This window comes from Pelophylax lessonae (assembly GCF_965119305.1).
Source record: "Pelophylax lessonae genome assembly, chromosome: 8".
NCBI classification, from domain to species: domain Eukaryota; kingdom Metazoa; phylum Chordata; class Amphibia; order Anura; family Ranidae; genus Pelophylax; species Pelophylax lessonae.
Window position 1 is genome coordinate 235056390 of NC_138775.1, and position 18412 is coordinate 235074801.

At 46.1% G+C, this 18412-nt stretch overlaps 1 protein-coding gene across 1 annotated transcript in view; it reads right to left on the bottom strand.

The window, feature by feature from the left end:
* Nucleotides 1-966: 966 nt before the first annotated feature.
* The window catches only part of DONSON (DNA replication fork stabilization factor DONSON), a 45962-nt gene continuing 28516 nt past the window's right edge, over nucleotides 967-18412 (bottom strand). Inside the window, exons 8-10 of the mRNA XM_082265655.1 lie at nucleotides 12437-12635; nucleotides 11164-11370; nucleotides 967-1202 (exon numbers count right to left, since the gene is read on the bottom strand). Of these exons, the coding sequence (XP_082121781.1) occupies nucleotides 1065-1202; nucleotides 11164-11370; nucleotides 12437-12635 (544 nt within the window). The 3' untranslated portion in view covers nucleotides 967-1064. The remainder of the gene's footprint in view (nucleotides 1203-11163; nucleotides 11371-12436; nucleotides 12636-18412) is intronic.

Below are 18412 nucleotides of genomic sequence, written 5' to 3' on the forward strand. Positions count from 1 at the left end.
TCCAATGGGACACAGATGGCAAAAAACACCCAACAGGGGTTATATAACCCTCCCTAACTATCCAAAAATGGGGGGGGGCCTATAGTTCTACTTTAAACCTGTAAATGGACCTACTGTTTTACTAGAAATAGAGGGCATCAATGGCTTGCATTATTTGAGAAAAGATGATACAGTAACCATCAATTAGAATCCAATTTTCGATGATCTGGCTTTGAATAAACTGAAATCTGATTGTGATTAGCTGCTGCTCTTGGAACTACTGTAGTGAATAAATCCTCTTGTTTTGTCTCCCGGTACAATGAGGTTGATTTACTAAAGTAATTTTTTTTAAAAACATAGCCCAATAAAACTGTATTCACTTCTGTAGCAAATCATCCCCAATTTGTGGATAGTTCAATACAGGAAGATCAACATATCAAGCAAGTGGTGGTGACTTCACAAATTTGGTTCATTATTCAGCACTGAAATGTCATGAAGCATAAGACAGAGGTCCACTAAGGATTCCTTATATAAAATTCTGCATCAAACACTCAGATTAGAAACACACAGATCCATAGCTCCACTCAAGACTAGCCTCTCCTGCACATGGACAACCTAGGTGCCAGCCATCACAGTCTCTCTGCATTTCTCATTGGCTATTTTGCAGTTCCCTATCCTTGTGAGCAAGCCAGGAGTAGTGAAATGTTTCAAGGAAGGCTGGTTTTGGGTTGGAGACATCACTGTGTGAATTCAATGCGCCGGTATTAAAAATACTGCAAGAAAAGCTAATTGGAGCGAGGCTGATTTCCTCTCCCCCTATAAAAACTCAGAATGTAAAAGCATTGGTTCACAGCTGATTAAAATATAATTTAATGTTTTTAAAAATTGGTAACGTGGCTTACAGAACAATCACCTTTGTTCATGTCATTGGAGTAGAAAAATTAAAACAAATAAAACCATGAAGCTTCCATACCAGAGTCACCCAGGCAGCTCCTGGCAGTGGAGATCCTGTGTCATTGCACAGGGTATATGGAACTGCCTGGATGACATCACATAGTGATCAGTTCATAGGACTATGAAAACGTTCAGCATTTCCAGGTGTACATATAGTCGCTCAGTTCCAGCTGGCGTAATGAGGTCTTTCCAAGGATTGATGACTGACTGAACTGTTCTAAGGTAAGAGGGTGCAGTCCACAGTTTACAAGCTCAGAACTGTCTTTCTCCTAGGGGTGGAATAAAAAAAGAAAAAAAAAAAAAAAAAAATTATATACCATACATAAAAAAAAAAAAAAAACTCGGTGTCCTGAAGTGATCTCGGTGGCAGCTTTCACATATAAATAGTATACCCAAAACTCATATCAACATATATAAATGAATGTGCAGAGCCGATGCAATCAGTGAAATAAACTTAAAAGTCCATATAGCATTATCTGCAATAGTTCAATGAATACAAGTGTATATTGGAAAACCAAATCCAAAAATAGTCTACCAAAGTCCAGTGCAAAAAAAAAAAAAAGAAAAAAAAAAAAAAAGTGCATACAAGCAGAAAGCCTCCCCACATGAAGAAACAAATTTTAAGGAAGAGTATTCAGAGGTGAGCCAGCATCTCCCCATCAGATCAACACTCACCAGAGAGAAGATGGATGCCCTTACAGCAGCAAGCACAAGTGTCTTTAAGAAAAATGTGCACTGCATGAATCTCCCTCTCACTTCTGCCCGGTTTCTCCCCACAGGCCGCTGTGCTGTCTGGTGTCTCCCCTCAGCTATAGCAGATCCCTTCTGTCTGTAGCGGGGGGGGGATAGCAGATAGTAAGGAGCTTAGAGGAGACACCAGACAGCGCAGCCCGTGGGGAGAAACCGGGGGAAAAAGGGAGAGGAAGATTCAGTGCTGAGGTGACACTGACAGCATTTCTCTGGCTCCTGGTGAGCTTCATTCACTCCAGCTTACATCCATCGAGGAGATTGTATGAAGGGAATATCGGGTGAGAATAGCTTACCCGCAGCAGATATTTAAGAATTTTTTTTTTTTTTTTTTTTTTACACTGGACTTTCATAGTTAATTTTTGGATTGTTTTTCCAATACACACTTGTATTCATTGAACTATTGCATATTACGCTATATTGGCGCTGCACATTCCTTTATGCACATAAACCTGATAGAACAAAAATTCTATATATATATATATATATATATATATATATATATATATATATATATATATATATATATATATATATATATATATAAAAAACACAGTATCTCACAGAGTACACCCCTCACATTTTTGTAAATATATTATATCTTTTCATGTGACAACACTGCACAAATGACACTTTGCTACAATGTAAAGTAGTGAGTGTACAGCTTGTATAAGTGTAAATTTGCTGTCTCCTCAAAATAACACAGCCATTAATGTCTAAACCACTGGCAACAAAAGTGAGTACACCTCTAAGTGGAAAAGTCCAATTTGGGCCCAAAATGTGAATATTTAGTGTGGCCACCATTTTCCAGCACTGCCTTAACCCTCTTGGGCATGGAGTTCGTCAGAGCTTCACAGTTTGCCACTGGAGTCCTCTTTCACTCCTCCATGACGATATCAGAGTTGGTGGATGTTCGCAACCTTACGCTCCCTCCCCCTTCCATTTGAGGATGCCCCACAGATGCTCAAAGGTGTTTAGGTCTGGAGACATGCTTGGCCAGTCCATCACCTTTACCCTCAGCTTTAGCAAGGCAGTGGTTGTCTTGGAGTTGTGTTTGGGGTCATTATGTTGGAATACTGACCTGCAGCTCAGTCTCTGAAGGGAGGGGGATCATGTTCTGCTTCAGTATGTCACAGTACATGTTGGCATTCATGTTTCCCTCAACAAACTGTAGCTCCCCAGTGCAGGCAGCATTTATGCAGCCTCAGACCATGACACTCCCACCACCATGCTTGACTGTAGACAAGACACTTGTCTTTGTACTCCTTACCTGGTTGCCGCCCCACACGCTTGACACCATCTATAACCAAATAAGGTAACATTGGTCTCTTCAGACCACAGGACATGGTTCCAGTAATCCATGTCCTTCGTCTGCTCGTCTTCAGCAGTTTGCAGGCTTTCTTGTGCATCATCTTTAGAAGAGGCTTCCTTTTGGGACGACAGCCATGCAGACCAATTTGATGCAGTGTGCAGCGTATGGTCTGAGCACTGACAGGCTGACCTCCACCCCTTCAACCTCTGCAGCAATGCTGGCAGCACTCATAAGTCTATTTCCCAAGTCATCCTCCAGGACGGTCACATGAGAGATAGGCTCCTCCTCCTACAGGAAACACAAGCACAGATATGTTTAAAATGGCCGTCCACCGGCTGTCCCTCAGCTCTTGTGTTTCCTGTCCTACAGGCATGAGCTGAAGATGACATTCATCCCCCGTTTGTTATTTTTCTTCCCTGTCCAAGGCAGGCGTCCCTGGGCACCCCCTTCCTACACCTGGATACTGCTGGTGAGGCCACCAGCTCCAGGTTTTTTTGGGGTAAGGAAGGTGGGATTTCCTGGGGTGAGACCTGTACTTCAGGACTCCCCCTCAGCTTGATCCCCGGTTACCCTATCTTGCACCAGGGGGTGTTTTTGATGGCAGCAGGGGGAGGGCTTGTACCTCATCAAGCAATAATTTCCACTTACCTCTGCTGAGGCCAGACTAGGTAAGTGAAGAGCCTAAGAGGAGCGGTTTCTACTTTTCAGCCAGCCGGAGGTCCTGGTGAGGCTGCCCGCCACCCCTCCAGTTAAGGCTCGCACACCGGGCCCCAGAGGACTGGGGACTTCCGTGTGCAGCACTCCAACCAGCCTCGCCATTGGAGCGGCGGAAGCGACGCTCTCAAAATGGCGCCGTGACCGGAATTAGGGCGGCGGCCATCTTGAGTTGGGGAAGGTGCGGGAGATAGCAGCTAGCGTTGCTCCCTGTCTATCCCCACCAATACACGGAACCAGTTGGGCCATGGCGCCTCCCGCCCACCCTCAGTGGGCTTCCGATCTTGGCGGCACAGGCCTGGAACAGACAGCAGCTCCGGTTCGCCACCCCTGCGACCACCACCGGCTGTCCCCTGGGCTGACTTCCCATCATGGGACAGAAAAGCGCTGGTTCCCTTGCTCAACAATGGCGTGCTACCTCCCCTCTAGATGGTCCCTGTGGCGGAGGACCTAGCCACCTACCAGAGGCTGTTGGAGCAGGCCAGCCTGGTACGGTAAGTTGGAGATGAGGGGGGGGGGGGGTTTCCTAAGAGGGAAAAATGGGGAGGCACTGACCCTTGCTTTCCTGCCATTTTTTTTACACATCAATAATGGCGTTATTTTTAGATGGGCATGGCTAGCGGTGTGAGTAAAGCCAGGTTCCTCGGGCTCTTGGGACAGCTACACTATTGAGCCACACTGGAAGTGTAGAGCAGCATCCTGATGCAGGGAGATTGCATAGGTCCGTTTGTCTTTTCCCCCATCCTCATGTATTTACACCCCTACCTGAGTGATCAAGCACCAGCTAGGTCACAAGGTAGGTAGAAAAGTAGATCTTTCTTTCGCTGGGAATACCAGGTGCGGTAGGCTTAAGCACCATATCCGCTAGCAGCTATATTTCCCTTTTCTCCTGACCACAGGGGAGACACTGGGAGGGCATGTACTAGCGGGAGCTGGACCATCGTTTAAGGGCACCTGTCCTCGGGACAGGCTCACCCTTAGGATCTTTTCCACCCAGAGCAGTTTCTTCAGTGGAAAGCCCCACGTTGGGCATGTGGCAGTGCGAAATTTAGAAACACTATTCACCTATGACCACATCTGCTCACGAGCTGAGCAGGATCAGGCAGGGTTAGTACCTGGATGGGAATCCACCCGGGAACACCAGTTGCTGTAGGTAGAAGTGGGGGCACATGTATGTAATATACATGTGCGTGTATGTTTACATGTACATACTGTCGACTTCCAACCCCACCCCCCCACCCCTCTTCCGGGGTGGACCTGAGGGGCATAGTGGGTGTAGTGGTTTGCTATGCACCTCGCAACCATGAGTTCAAACCTAGACAAAGATAAGCTAATTAAATAGCGGTACATAAGGTGACTTTGCAAGAGCTTCACAGGGTCATCATGTTATCATGTACTAGATGCAAGAAGTCTCCCCGGGGCCTTCGGGCTCCAGACTCGACATGGGCTAGTGGTGCAAAATCTCCTTTGAGAGAAACCTGCTTGGTCCAGTACTCAACCACAGTGCTGGCAAGAACAATGGTCAAGGCCAGGGGCTTTAGTCCAAAAAAAAAAAAAAAAAAAAAATAGAGAAGCCGAAAGGGCTTTGGAGGCACCAGGGGAGAAACTCACTTGAAAAGGAGATAAGATTAACAAACTACCATGAGGTTTCTCTATTTTAACAGGGGATATCGTAGTTTATGCCACATCACCCTGAACGCTCCTTATCTCATCGGATCTCGGGGGTAGACCTCCTCTTCCCCAATCCTGGAACTTTCAGGAACATATCCCAGCGGAGGCCAGTTCTCCAGAAGGGCAGGGCAGACTGACATTTTCTCCAGCTATGGACAGAATTGAACTTATGGCAAATTCGCCATCCAACCTCTGTCTCACCCCTTCTCGAACCTCCTTGTCTAAGGAAAGCCATGCAGGTAGCAGTCGTGACTTTACTGGTTGGTAGGGGGATCAAAGAGCGCCTTCTTTCTCAGCGTATTGGGGGCTTTTACTCCCTGGTTCCTCCAAGAGCAAAAACCCTTGGGCAAACTCTGCCCAAGCAGGAACCTAAAAAGCCTCAATTACTGGATTCAGTACAGAAAATGTAGACGTAGTACATCTTGCCAGTGAGACGCCTGTTTCCTGAGACAGCTTTACTGCCTACCCTAGGCCTGAAGTAGGCCTATTTTCCTGCTCTGGTTCGTCCCAGCCATTTGGCAGACCCCAGATTTACTATACGCGCAGAAAGGCAGAGCTGCCGATTCCTATATCAGCCTCTCCCCTTTTGGGATTTATGCAGCCCCACACAGTTTTCACCAAAATTGTGGTAGAAATGAGCCAGGAGCTTAGAATGAAAGGGGGATTTTCTTAATGGAATGATGACCTCATCTGTAGTCGGACGGACCCCTTAAATATTGCTTACCTTCTTAGACGGGAAAAGCAACATACGAAATGTCGACAGTACCCCATAACAGTGGGGGGGGGGGGGGGTTGAGGCTACACCATCGACACAGCGGCCCTAAAGATACTTTAGCCAGGGTACGGGCTACAAGATGGCACATTTGTGATCCCACCTGATCGCATGTCGGCCTCAGTTTCAACAGTCCAAGGGGCCCAACTCCACAGGCAAACCCGTCAGAGGGAAAAAATATCCGCTCCAGAGGTAGCCCGCAATCCACCTGATCAGCAGAAGCTACCACTGATACACTTCAGTAAGAGAACTCGCAGCGACAGGGGAAACCCATCTTGCTCTGCATATCCAAGTAATATCAGAGGTAACAGACATAGCTGGCAGGCTAAGCGCTCTTCCATAAAGTCTCCCTTGACTACACTAGCTGTCAAAGCATAGGTTCGAACCCCTGCGCTGGCTCTTACCAGTGAAAGGGCCACAGCTCGCAGAATAAGTTTCCAAAGGCTAGTGAAACCATAAGGAAACTTACTGGAAAAAGTGATGCTTAAACCCCACACTGACACCCTGGGACCTCAGTCAAGTCACTTTATGACGAAGTCACGATGAGGGTGTACACCAACCATCAAGGGGTGGTCCACGATCATAATATCTCAGGAGTAGCCCACGACTTATGGTCAGGGGCAGAGATGCGCCAGGTCCATGTCAGCAGTCCACAAAAAGGAAGGCCATTGGACTGGCGGACCTTCTAAATCGCTGACCCGGCGGAATGGAATCTGAACCTCGGAGTCTTCAAGGCACTCCCTCGGAGTGGGGGTCTTCTCGAAGTTTGAGAAACTGAAAAACGACTGATTGAGAACGGCGGACTCAAAAAGGGGGCAGATTACTTCTTCTACAGATAAGAGGATTCTCTAGGGATAGAACCCCTCAGGCTCCGGGGGCAATTCAGCTTCGCCCCATAGGCGTGCGCATAGGGTGTGCCGGGTGTGCCTGGGCACACCCTAATCACCTAGGGCACATTAGCATTATCGCTCCGTTTGCCAGTGAGGAGATGGGAAAGATCTCCCTCGGACCTGCTCTGCCATAAGAGAAGTGCCACACACTTCTATTTCACTTTGCCAGCAGGGAGAGTAAGGTACCGGGGCCATATACATGTAGGCAAACACATGCATGTGTATTTAAACTTTGGGGTGCACACCCTAATGCAATAGGCTGCGCACACCCATGCTTCGCCCACACATTTCCACCAACCCAGGCATGTCTACACACCTGGGGAAAAAATAGCAGAAGACGACCCCTGGTTCCTTCCGGAACAGCCTTCTAGTTCATTCTGAACCGGGGCAACCTTCTGAATTCTATCAGGATCCCATCACTCCCACATCTGCACTTTGAAACTAGCAGCATGGATCCGAAAAAGCGGGTACCATCAAGCTAGAGTCTCTCTGCAGGATAGCTTTTACCCTACTGTAAAGTAGGAAGCTCACCAGGAAAATTTACAACAAATTATGCAAAAGTAAATACTTAATAATGCAGCCCAAAAATAGAAATCCGGGAAGCCTAGGCATTTTAGATTTCCTCCTGGATGGCGCAGAAGCAGGGGCTCGTTGGGTGTACCCTCAAGCTCCAGGTTGTCGCTTTATCAGTATTTACCGACAGGCTGGCATATGATAATCAGTAGTTAAACAGTTTCTTCAAACCTATCAAAGTCCGGTCCCGATATATCGGTACGCAAAACAGACCATTTGCTGGCTACAAAGGTCGCATTGACTCTCACCGGTCTGTTAGTAGTGCTCCCGTCCGAAAAATCCCTCAAACCAGGAGGTAGGATTTGCTGCCATACTAGGAGTCTGGAAGGACGCCCCGCATTATCTGGAGGCTACTAAACCATTCGGTAGTGCATCCAACATGTTTGTTTTTTACCACTCACATAGGCAAAGCAGCCTTGTAGAACTCTGTAGCCACGTGGATCCAATTGGCCATAGGAGCGGCCTTATCGGCCCTATGTCACACCTTTCATTCATAGGTCAAGGCACTTCTTACTGCTTGGACAGTAAAGACTGGGGTTTCCATCTGTCAAATCGGCAGAACAGCCTCCTGGTCCAGGGACTCTACGGTTGTAGGTTACCACAGGGTTGTTCTGGTCTCCAACCAAGGTCTAAAGATTCGGTTGAAAGGTCCTGCAAGCGGTAGTCCCACCCTAGGTATACATCGTTGGGGTCTCATGTGACCGTCCTGGAGGATGACTTGGGAAAGTCTGAGTTATTACCTGATAACTTCCTTTCAAGGAATCCTCCAGGACGATGGACCCCCACCCTATTGGATAACTGTATTATAGATTATTGGAGGCTAAAAGCCTACGCTGTCCAGTTCATCTTTATATAACTGAGGGGCAGCCGGTGGGCAGCCATTTTAAACATATCTGTGCTTGTGTTTTCTGTAGGAGGAGGAGCCTATCTCTCATGTGACCGTCCTGGAGGATTCCTGGAAAGGAAGTTATCAGGTAATAACTCAGACTTTCTCAAAGACAACCTCTGAATAGGACGCTGAGCACGTGCCCTCAACTTCTTTGGTCGACCATGGCGAGGCCTGTTCCGAGTGGAACCTGTCCTGTTAAACCGCTGTATGGGTCTTGGCCACCGTGCTGCAGCTCAGTTTTGGGTCTTGGCAATCATCTTATAGCCTAGGCCAGTAATGGCGAACCTTACACCAAATTTAACACACCTGCTCCCCGTTCACACCTGAGACCTTGTAACACTGAGTCACAGGACACCGGGGAAGAAAAAAAATGGCTAATTGGGCCCAATTTGAACATTTTCACTCAGGGGTGTACTCACTTTTGTTGCCAGCGGTTTAGACGTTAATGGCTGTGTTGAGTTATTTTGAGGGGACAGCAAATTTACACTGTCATGGAAGCTGTACACTCACTACTTAACATTGTAGCAAATTTCTTCAGTGTTACACAAAAAGATACAAAATATTTACAAAAATGTGAGGGGTGTACTCACTTTTGTGAGATACGAATATAAAATTATATATTATATATATATATATATATATATATATATATATATATATATATATATATATATATATATATATATATATATATATATATATATATATATATATATATATACACACACATACACACACACACACACACACACACACACACACACACACACACACACACACACACACACACACACACACACATACACACATACACACATACACACATACACACATACACACATACACACATACACACATACACACATACACACATACACACATACACACATACACACATACACACATACACACCTTGAGCAAATCCTGTGCAATGTGGACAGTAAACTCCGGTACTGGGGAAGAGATTCATAAGTACCCGGCTGTCTTTAGCATCAATTGTATAAATTACTGACAAATGCCTAATCTGCATACTTGTTCCTGGTCAATGCTGGAGGCATTGGATCGGAACAACCAAACAATTAGCATTTTAAAAATGAAAGATCAGCTATGACACTTCCCATATTACAATACACGTATTCTTCACCAAACAAACCTACTGCGAATTGTACCGTAGAAAAGGCACCTCCGGGTGTTGTACGATTATCTACAGATCCCCTAAAAATGAAGTGTTTTGATATACAACCAGTTTTTATACTTAACCTTTTCTTACTGGCCTCCTGAGCCTTACTAGTGTTTAATGAGGTTGCCCATTACAGTGATGAGGCAGAGGCTGGTCACTGTGCATCGCGCCATGTGGTTTTCAGAGCTCCTGGGATGCACTACCAAAAATTAAGACCAATGTGCAGTGTTCAGAGGAGCTCTCTACACAGTAAGCATCAGTTTTTATAAACTTGCTGCTACTAATCACAAAAAAAAGGAAACCTTTCAAGACACATTGGCTGTCAAGTTCGAAAGTTGTGGTCCAAGCTCCAAAGGCTGCGATTATTTTACTTGGCTTATTTAGTCAGTCACTTATCCAGAAAAGTATGCAGCAAGTAAAATCAAGACACCTGATCCATTTTCCTGACTTACTAGAGACAGACGCAAGGATACAATATAACAATATACAGTAACTCTAGACCCCTGCAGTGCAATTGCAGCTCCCATATTCGTATTCCAAAAAATTCCCTTTAATCCCCTCCCGGAAGCTGTATTTTAGAGATAATCATTGCTGGCCTCTTTCTGAAAGTGAAAGTTGCATGTGTGTCTTCTAATGCTTTCAAATGAGAGCCAGAACATGCATGCTGTGAACACCTCAGTTCTATACTTTTTTGTGTTTGCAACCCACAAACTTGGGTCTTGAAACTAGGGATCTCACATTCTCAAAAGAAGAGGTGGTAAGTTGCAGCCTGCACAAGAAGTGTTTGTCTTGGCCCTGTTGCAATGTTGGATACACGAGAGACAGGGCAGTTCTCTTACTAGTCCTTTACTGTTCATTGTCTCTTGTAGCATACTGCCTTTAAAACACCTTAAATAACTGACAAAATGCAGTTGTTAGCAAGCTCTGTAGCTGCAAGCATCGTGACGTACTTCACCCTGAAAAGGTTACAGCGGCTAAGACCTTGCTGGGGGGTAGGGGGGGGAGTGAGCTACAAGAGAGTGACTTTAGTGAATTAAAATGGTTCTCCCACCCATTCTGTAGGCCAGCTGGAGATCCCAGACCACACACATAAAATGGTTAGGTTAATTCCAACCCAACAGTAGGTAGCAGATTACTCAAGGCTAAGGACTGTCTTCATGACAGCAATAAGTGTTGCATTGCTGCATGTCAGGAGAAAAAAGTGTGGAGTGTGCATGCTATAAAGTACTGTATTTTTCTCCCGCTCTAGAAGGTTAACAGGGAGATGTGGGAGAGAGTGGAAAGCAGTTCATATGCCTACCTTACCCTCAGAATTCAAGCTGTAACTTTACCCTAAATAAGCAAAGAAATGATTATTGAAAAAACGAGGCGAGCCATATTTACAAGAGGAGTGATGGGCATGTTGCAGTACGAAACCCCCCTCAACACACACACACACCTGCGTTTAACACTATAGGGACTGTACCTCTACCCAGCACTCACCTTGCAGTACTGGTCATGGATGGATGTGTTTAACACTGTGGTTGGCTCATGTGTATACAGTGAAGTTGAGAAGCTCCCCTTCTGTGCTGCTCTGAGTAAAAGCGTTAGTGAATGTACAGCATGTGGCATGACAGGGCCGCTAATCTCAAGGCTGAACTGATCTTTGTAGCCGGACTGAACCCGAGTTTTCACATTTACACTGCGGGCCTAAAGAATGCAGAAATAACGGTTAAATGAAAATTTGTAGCTCACACAGATTAATCCTTGCCACAACATTATAAACATGATGTGCTTTATCTTACACAAGCCAAATAGAAAAAGTAAATATCATGTTTTTTTATTCTCGTGCTCTAGGAGCTTAACTTTGACCTGCTGCAGGCAGAAGATAGCATTCCCTCAGTCTCCTCTCTCCTGTGATGTCCATTAATGAACCCCAAGGCTCGGTTCACTCTAGTCCGACTTCCAAAGTTGCACTGAAAGTCGTGTGACTTTGGAATTGGATACAACTTTGAAGTGAATTTTCACACTATGAGGCATTAAAGTCATATCAAAGTCGGACCAAGGTAGTGCAGGAGTCAGACAGACTTGTGTAGTATTAGTTAAGAAAGCTCTCATTAGGGAAATATTGAATTTCACAGGTAATCTGACTTGGGGTTTAACAAGATGGCTCCTATGACGCATTAGGCTTCGTTTCCACTATTGCGACTTGCTGTGCGACTTGACACATGTCAAGTCGCACAGCAAGTCAAAAGCCATTCATTTCAATTCGGCCCGTTTCCACTGCCGCGACTTGAGTTGTGGCGACTTCAAAAGTAGTTTGTGCACTACTTTTGGGCCGACTTCAGTGAGACTTCCCTCTATAATGAGGGACAAGTCGCACTGAAAGCTGCAAACAACTTTCACTACGAAGTCGCGCTAGAAGTAGCACGAGTTCGTAGCTGCGGTAGTGGAAACGGAGCCTTAGTGTAAACCAAGAACAAACAAAGATGGCTCTGTCCTTCTGGGGGAAAAAAAAAAAAAAAAAAGATGGTATCGTCATGGGGAATATGGTGATCTTTAAGAGGAAATGAATCCTGGAAAGTGTTTCACTGACATCACTTAAGTCCTTTGCAAGTGAGCCAAAGACATACCTATTTAATGGTTACTTTGTGCTATCTGCTCTACATTGGGAGGGGGGAGTTGCTACTTCTGCCTCTATGAATAATTCCTTTCTGAATTTCCACAGCCTGTCTGCTCTCCTTGTTGTCACCAAGTAATTCCCCCTACATGGTACCTTTAGAGTCTGCATAGTGGCTCCCCGGAAAGTGACAGGCGACAACAGCGTTGGTGGGAGTCCAGCTTGAGAGCCAGCAGCAGCTACTATGCTCTTGCAGTTGATCAGGAAGTTGAGTAACGTGAAAGTGTTTGCGCCTTTCACCAGCACAACAGATTCTGGTCTATGGTCCAGTTTTACTTCATTCTTTTCCTTACGGCTGTGGTTTGATGCAGGTCAAGGAACATAGGAATATGTGCCAAATTTAAAACCACAAAAAGGCACACTCAGCCAAAACATTAGATTAAGAAGAATTTAGGTCAGCTAGTAATGTTTGGCACAGAGCATCAATATAAATATTATAACTACAAATAGTGTGGGTACCTGCATTGGACTTGGCATCAGTCTCTGGCATTGCATGTGCCAACAAGGAGCATGCGCTGACAGAGGAGTAACAAAGTTAAGCCCATCTTTTTGCTTGTTCTTTGTCTGTTCTGTAAGGTCTAGGGCAGGCCCAGGACCTCCTGGACTCAAAGGAAATGGGTTGTACCGACTAGGAGTGCGATAGACAGATGAATTGTATGCAACAAATGTAAAAAAATAAAAATAAAATTCTGGAACAATTTTATAGATAACATGCATAACTAAAGACAGAAAAAATGTAAAGCCTATTAAAAGCTAAAATAAAAGGGATGTGGGGGACCTTATACACTTATTATGGAGATGCCCGAAATTGCATCGGTATTGGACCTCAGTGACCTCCACTATAAACAGGGTTCTGGGCTTGGCGATTCCTTTGGATCCCAAGCACTGCCTCTTGGGTATACTGGATCACATTATAGATGACTGCTACTTACGGGAGGCAGCGGCGCGAGCTCTGTTTCAAGCCCGACTACTTATTCTGAGACGCTGGATTGATAAGGAACCTCCTACATATAGACTCTGGCTGGAGCAACTGGGCAACACTCTTCGCATGGAGAAATACATTTACTTGCATAGGGGTGCCCCTGCCAAATTCCAGAAAGTCTGGTTGAGCTGTCCGGGGATGGCTCCCACGGATCTGATCCTAGATCGCCTGTTACTTTAATTGCTGGGGGTGGGGTAGACCACTGGAGGTTAGATTGGGGGGAATTATTTTGATCTGGGTTATGGGACTGTTGCCTTGCGTTATGTTTTTGGTTCAGGCTGTTCTTTGATTCATGCTGTATACTGGCTATGTTGCTGAGATCTGTCTACGATTCTGTGTCTTTATTTGTAGATGTGCTTATGATCCAATCTGCTTGTTGCAATCTTTGTCTCTATGTGCGATTTCTCAATAAACTTTTTATCTTGATTTAAAAAAAAAAAAAAAAAAAAAAAAAAGCTAAAATACCTTTTGTTGCAGTATTCACCTTAAGTAACCACTGCAGTAACTTGAGTGTCTATACCAAAGTTTTTTGAGCTAGTACACTGGGTTACGGTGACCACACTAACTAGCAAGCTGGTAAACAAATCTTGTTTATCTGAGCTGCTTACCATTATTCTCCAAATATTCACACCTTGAATCCAGAGATTTCTCCTGCAGTATTTTTTTCTGGCACTAGATGTCCTTAATCTGATGGCTAGCATCATTCAACCCTTTGCCTTTAGATCCTGGGCCAGCCCTCACTGAACAGTGAAAGGAGAAGCACAGGGATGGGCTTAAAGCGTAACTCCACTTTTGCTGACAAAAAAAAATGGATTTTTGTAAGAACTTACCGTAAAATCCTTTTCTCTTAAGCTCATTGACAGACGTAGTCTTCTTGATTCTCAAGAGCTGGGTTATGTTGTCTCCGCAGGAGTAGGACTAGGCAGAATGACAAAACGTTCTGGCTCCACCCTAGGGGGCAGTCCCTGAGGGTATATCCTCCCTCTCTCTGCTACAGGGAATCAGTTCTGTTTAAAGCAGTACAGAGAATTTAACCCAACCCAACTCAATGATAGAGGGGCGGGTACTACGTCTGTCAATGAGCTTAAGAGAAAAGGATTTTACGGTAAGTTCTTACAAAAATCCATTTTTCTCTATCGCTCATTGACAGACGTAGTCTTCTTGATTCTCAAGAGCTGGGACATCCAGAAGCAGTGCCACAAATGAGGGGTGGGATTGACAAAATCAAATCCAATCTAGTAGGCCCAACCGGTGCCAAACTAGAAGTTTTAAAGGCTCATTATAAACAAAGAATGAGACTAAAGAAAAATTTTCCAACGGAAAAAACCCTCGAGGTAGACCACTGGTCTCCTCAAATTGCGGCCTGCAAAACCTTGCGGCCAAATGAGGCATCAGACGATGCCATTACATCAACTTTATAATGTTTAGAGAAGGTATGCACCGACGACCAGGTAGCCGCCTTGCACACCTGGACCACTGACGCCTGATGGCGAAAGGCCCATGACGCACTAAGTGCCCGAGTGGAGTGCGCCTTAACAGGGAACGGGGGCTCCCGACCCTTAATAGAATAAGCCTGTACTACCGTCTGTCTGATCCATCTGGAAATGGTCGCGGCAGATGCAGGCAACCCCTTTTTGGGTCCATCTGGGATCACAAAAGGTGAATCCGTCTTGCGAAACGAGTCTGTCGTTTTCAAGTATACCCTGATCGCCCGGACCACATCCAAGGAGTGCAAAGCAAATTCCCGAGGATGACTGGGCTTAGGACACAGGGAAGGTAATACAATTACTTCATTCAGATGAAATTCTGAAACTACTTTTGGTAGGAAGGATGGATTCGGACGAAGAACCACCTTATCTCTATGAACCACCAGATATGGTGAACGACAAGATAATGCGGCCAGTTCTGACACCCTGTGTGCAGAAGTAATAGCCACCAAGAAGGCCACCTTCTGGGACAACGTGGGTAGAGGAATCTCCCTAATATCTTCAAAGGGAGGTTTCTGAAGAACCGACAACACTAAATTAAGATCCCAGGGTGGTAACGGCGCGTGCACTGGCGGAGCCAGATGTCGCACCCCCTGGATGAAATTCCGCACCAAGGAATGAGTAGCCAAAGGCTTCTGAAAGAAGATGGCTAATGCTGAGACCTGACCCTTGATAGTACTCAAGGCCAGTTTCTGCTCAACCCCTTGTTGCAGAAAAGCCAATATTCGACTAATCGAATAAGACCGAGGACGGAACCCCAAAGGTTCACACCATGCAATGTAGGACTTCCATGTGCGATGATAAATCTTTCTGGAAGTCGCTTTCCTTGCTTCAACTAGAGTAGGAATAACTGAAGCTGACAAACCTTTGTCTTTCAGCACCTGGGTCTCAATAGCCAGGCCGTTAAAGCCAGCGATCGTAAAGCAGGATGGAAGATCGGTCCCTGAGACAGTAGATCCTCTCTGAGAGGAAGTCTCCACGGGACGTCCGCCACCAGTCTGACCATGTCGGCGTACCAAGCTCGACGAGGCCAGTCCGGAGCTACCAGGATTACTGGGATTCCTTCCTCCTCTACCCTGCGAAGAAGTCTTGGCAGTAACGCGAGAGGAGGGAAGGCATATATTAGCTGGTATTGCCCCCACGGGGCGATCAGTGCGTCTGCGGTTTCTGCTAGAGGATCGCGGGAGCGAGCCACGAATCTCTGAACTTTCCTGTTGAATCGTGATGCCAACAGATCCACATCCGGGGTGCCCCACCGTAGGCACAACTGGTGGAAAACGTCTGGATGGAGGGACCATTCCCCCTGATCCAGGGTCTGACGGCTGAGATAATCTGCCTGCCAATTCTCCACCCCCGGAATGAACACCGCAGAGATTGCTGGAACAAATCGTTCCGCCCAGCGAAGAATGCAAGCCACTTCTTTGGCCGCTCGGACACTCTTGGTGCCCCCCTGGTGATTGACATAAGCCACGGCCGTGGCATTGTCCGACTGGATCCGAACCGGGCTGCCCTGGAGCTGCTCGGTCCAGTGAATCAGACAAAGTCTGATCGCTCTCAGTTCCAATACATTTATCGGTAATCTGGATTCTTCCGGGGACCAAAGTCCCTGGGCAGATAATTGACCGAGAATTCCTCCCCATCCGGATAGACTGGCATCCGTGGTCACTATCGTCCAATATATTGGCAGAAATGACTTTCCCTGGCTGAGCATTGGAGACCGAAGCCACCAAACCAGAGACTCTCTGGTCTGTTTGTTCAATCGTATCTGATTGTCCAGGGATTCCGGATTCCGATTCCATCTGAGGAGAATCTCTTGCTGAAGAATTCGGGTATGGGACTGGGCAAATGGGACTGCTTCGAATGAAGCCACCATCAACCCCAGAACCCTCATGCAAGTCCGAAGGGAAGACCAGCTGTTGGACAGTAACAACTGGACTGCTGATTGAATCTTTCGAAGTTTCCCTACCGGAAGAAACACTCTTGTCCTGACTGTGTCTAGAATTAGACCCAGCTATTCGAGCCTCTGGGTGGGAACCAGAAAAGACTTTTGCTGGTTCACCAGCCACCCGAATTCCTGTAAAGAAATCATAGTAATTTCTATGTTTTGTAGCAAGGTCTGAGGAGACTCTGCATGAAGCAGAAGATCGTCTAGGTAACCTAGAATCGATATACCTCTTTGGCGCAGAAGTGCCAACATTGGGGCCAACACTTTTGTGAAGACCCGCGGAGCCGTGGCGAGACCGAAAGGTAACGCCACAAACTGATAGTGGTTCTCCTCTACGGAAAAGCGTAGAAAACGCTGATGTCCTGCGAAAATGGGAATGTGAAGACAGGCGTCCTTGATGTCTATGGACGCTAGGACATCCCCTGGATGCAGGAAGGCTGCTACCGTGCGAATGGACTCCATTCTGAATCTTCTTATGTTGACGAAAGAATTGAGTGCTCCTAAGTCCAGAATTGGACGCACTTTGCCCTCTTTCCTGGGTATTGTAAACAGGTTTGAATAAAACCCTTGAAACCGTTCTGTCCAAGGAACATGGACTACCACTCCTTGTTGTAGTAGATCTGTGACTGCTCTCCGCAGATCTTCTAGACGATCCGGAGATAGTCGGATATTGGAAGGGAAGAATCGCGCCGGTGGGAGAGATCGAAACTCGATCTTGTACCCTGACTTTATGACTTCGCAAACCCATTTGTCCGGGATTCTGGAAAGCCATGGATCCGGGAACCGGCGAAGACGTCCCCCCACCCCAGTTATGGGTGGGGGCGCACCTTCAGGCTTTGGATGGTTTATCTTCAGGTCTGGAGGGGGCGGGCTTTTGCTTGCCCGACCAACGACCCCTGACGCCTCCTGTAGGAACCTTGGAGGACTTAGTTTTTTCACCCGCTGGACGAAAAAACCTCTTGTGAGCAGAAAAAGAAGGCCCTCGTCTTTGACGAGTTCCTCTACCTTTAAAATTTTGCGGTAAAAAGGTGCTTTTTCCACCGGTGAGATCCTTAATGATCTCATCTAAGTTGGCTCCAAATAGAAGTTCTCCTGAAAAGGGGATATTAGCCAATGCTTTTTTGGAACCTTGGTCGGCTATCCAACCTTTTAGCCACAGTGTACGCCTGAGAACCACTGCTGAGACTGATGCTCGCGCCATTAATGGAGTGGCGTCTAACGCCGCATCACATACAAACTGTAACCCCTGTATCATTTGTTCCAACAAATCTGATACCGCCTGAGGGACTTCTTCTAAGTCCCGGCGTAACCACTTGGTCCATACAGTTACAGCCTGCGAAACCAGACCAATAGCAAATATTGGCCTGAAAGCTGATCCAATCAAGGAAAACATGGTGCGAGATATAGCTTCTATCTTGCGATCCACTGGATCTTTAAAAGACGGAGCGTCTTCTAAAGGAATAACCGTGGCTTTATTCAATCTAGCAATTGGTGAATCCACCACAGGTGGTTCTGTCCATTTCTTAATAAGGGTTTCCTCAAACGGATAACGCCTGTCAATGCGTTTGGATTGCCAAAACATTTGGGCAATGGAAAAACCTTTGCCACTTTGATGCGCTTTTTAGTCCCAAAAGGGATCTCAGTTTCAGCTATTTCTG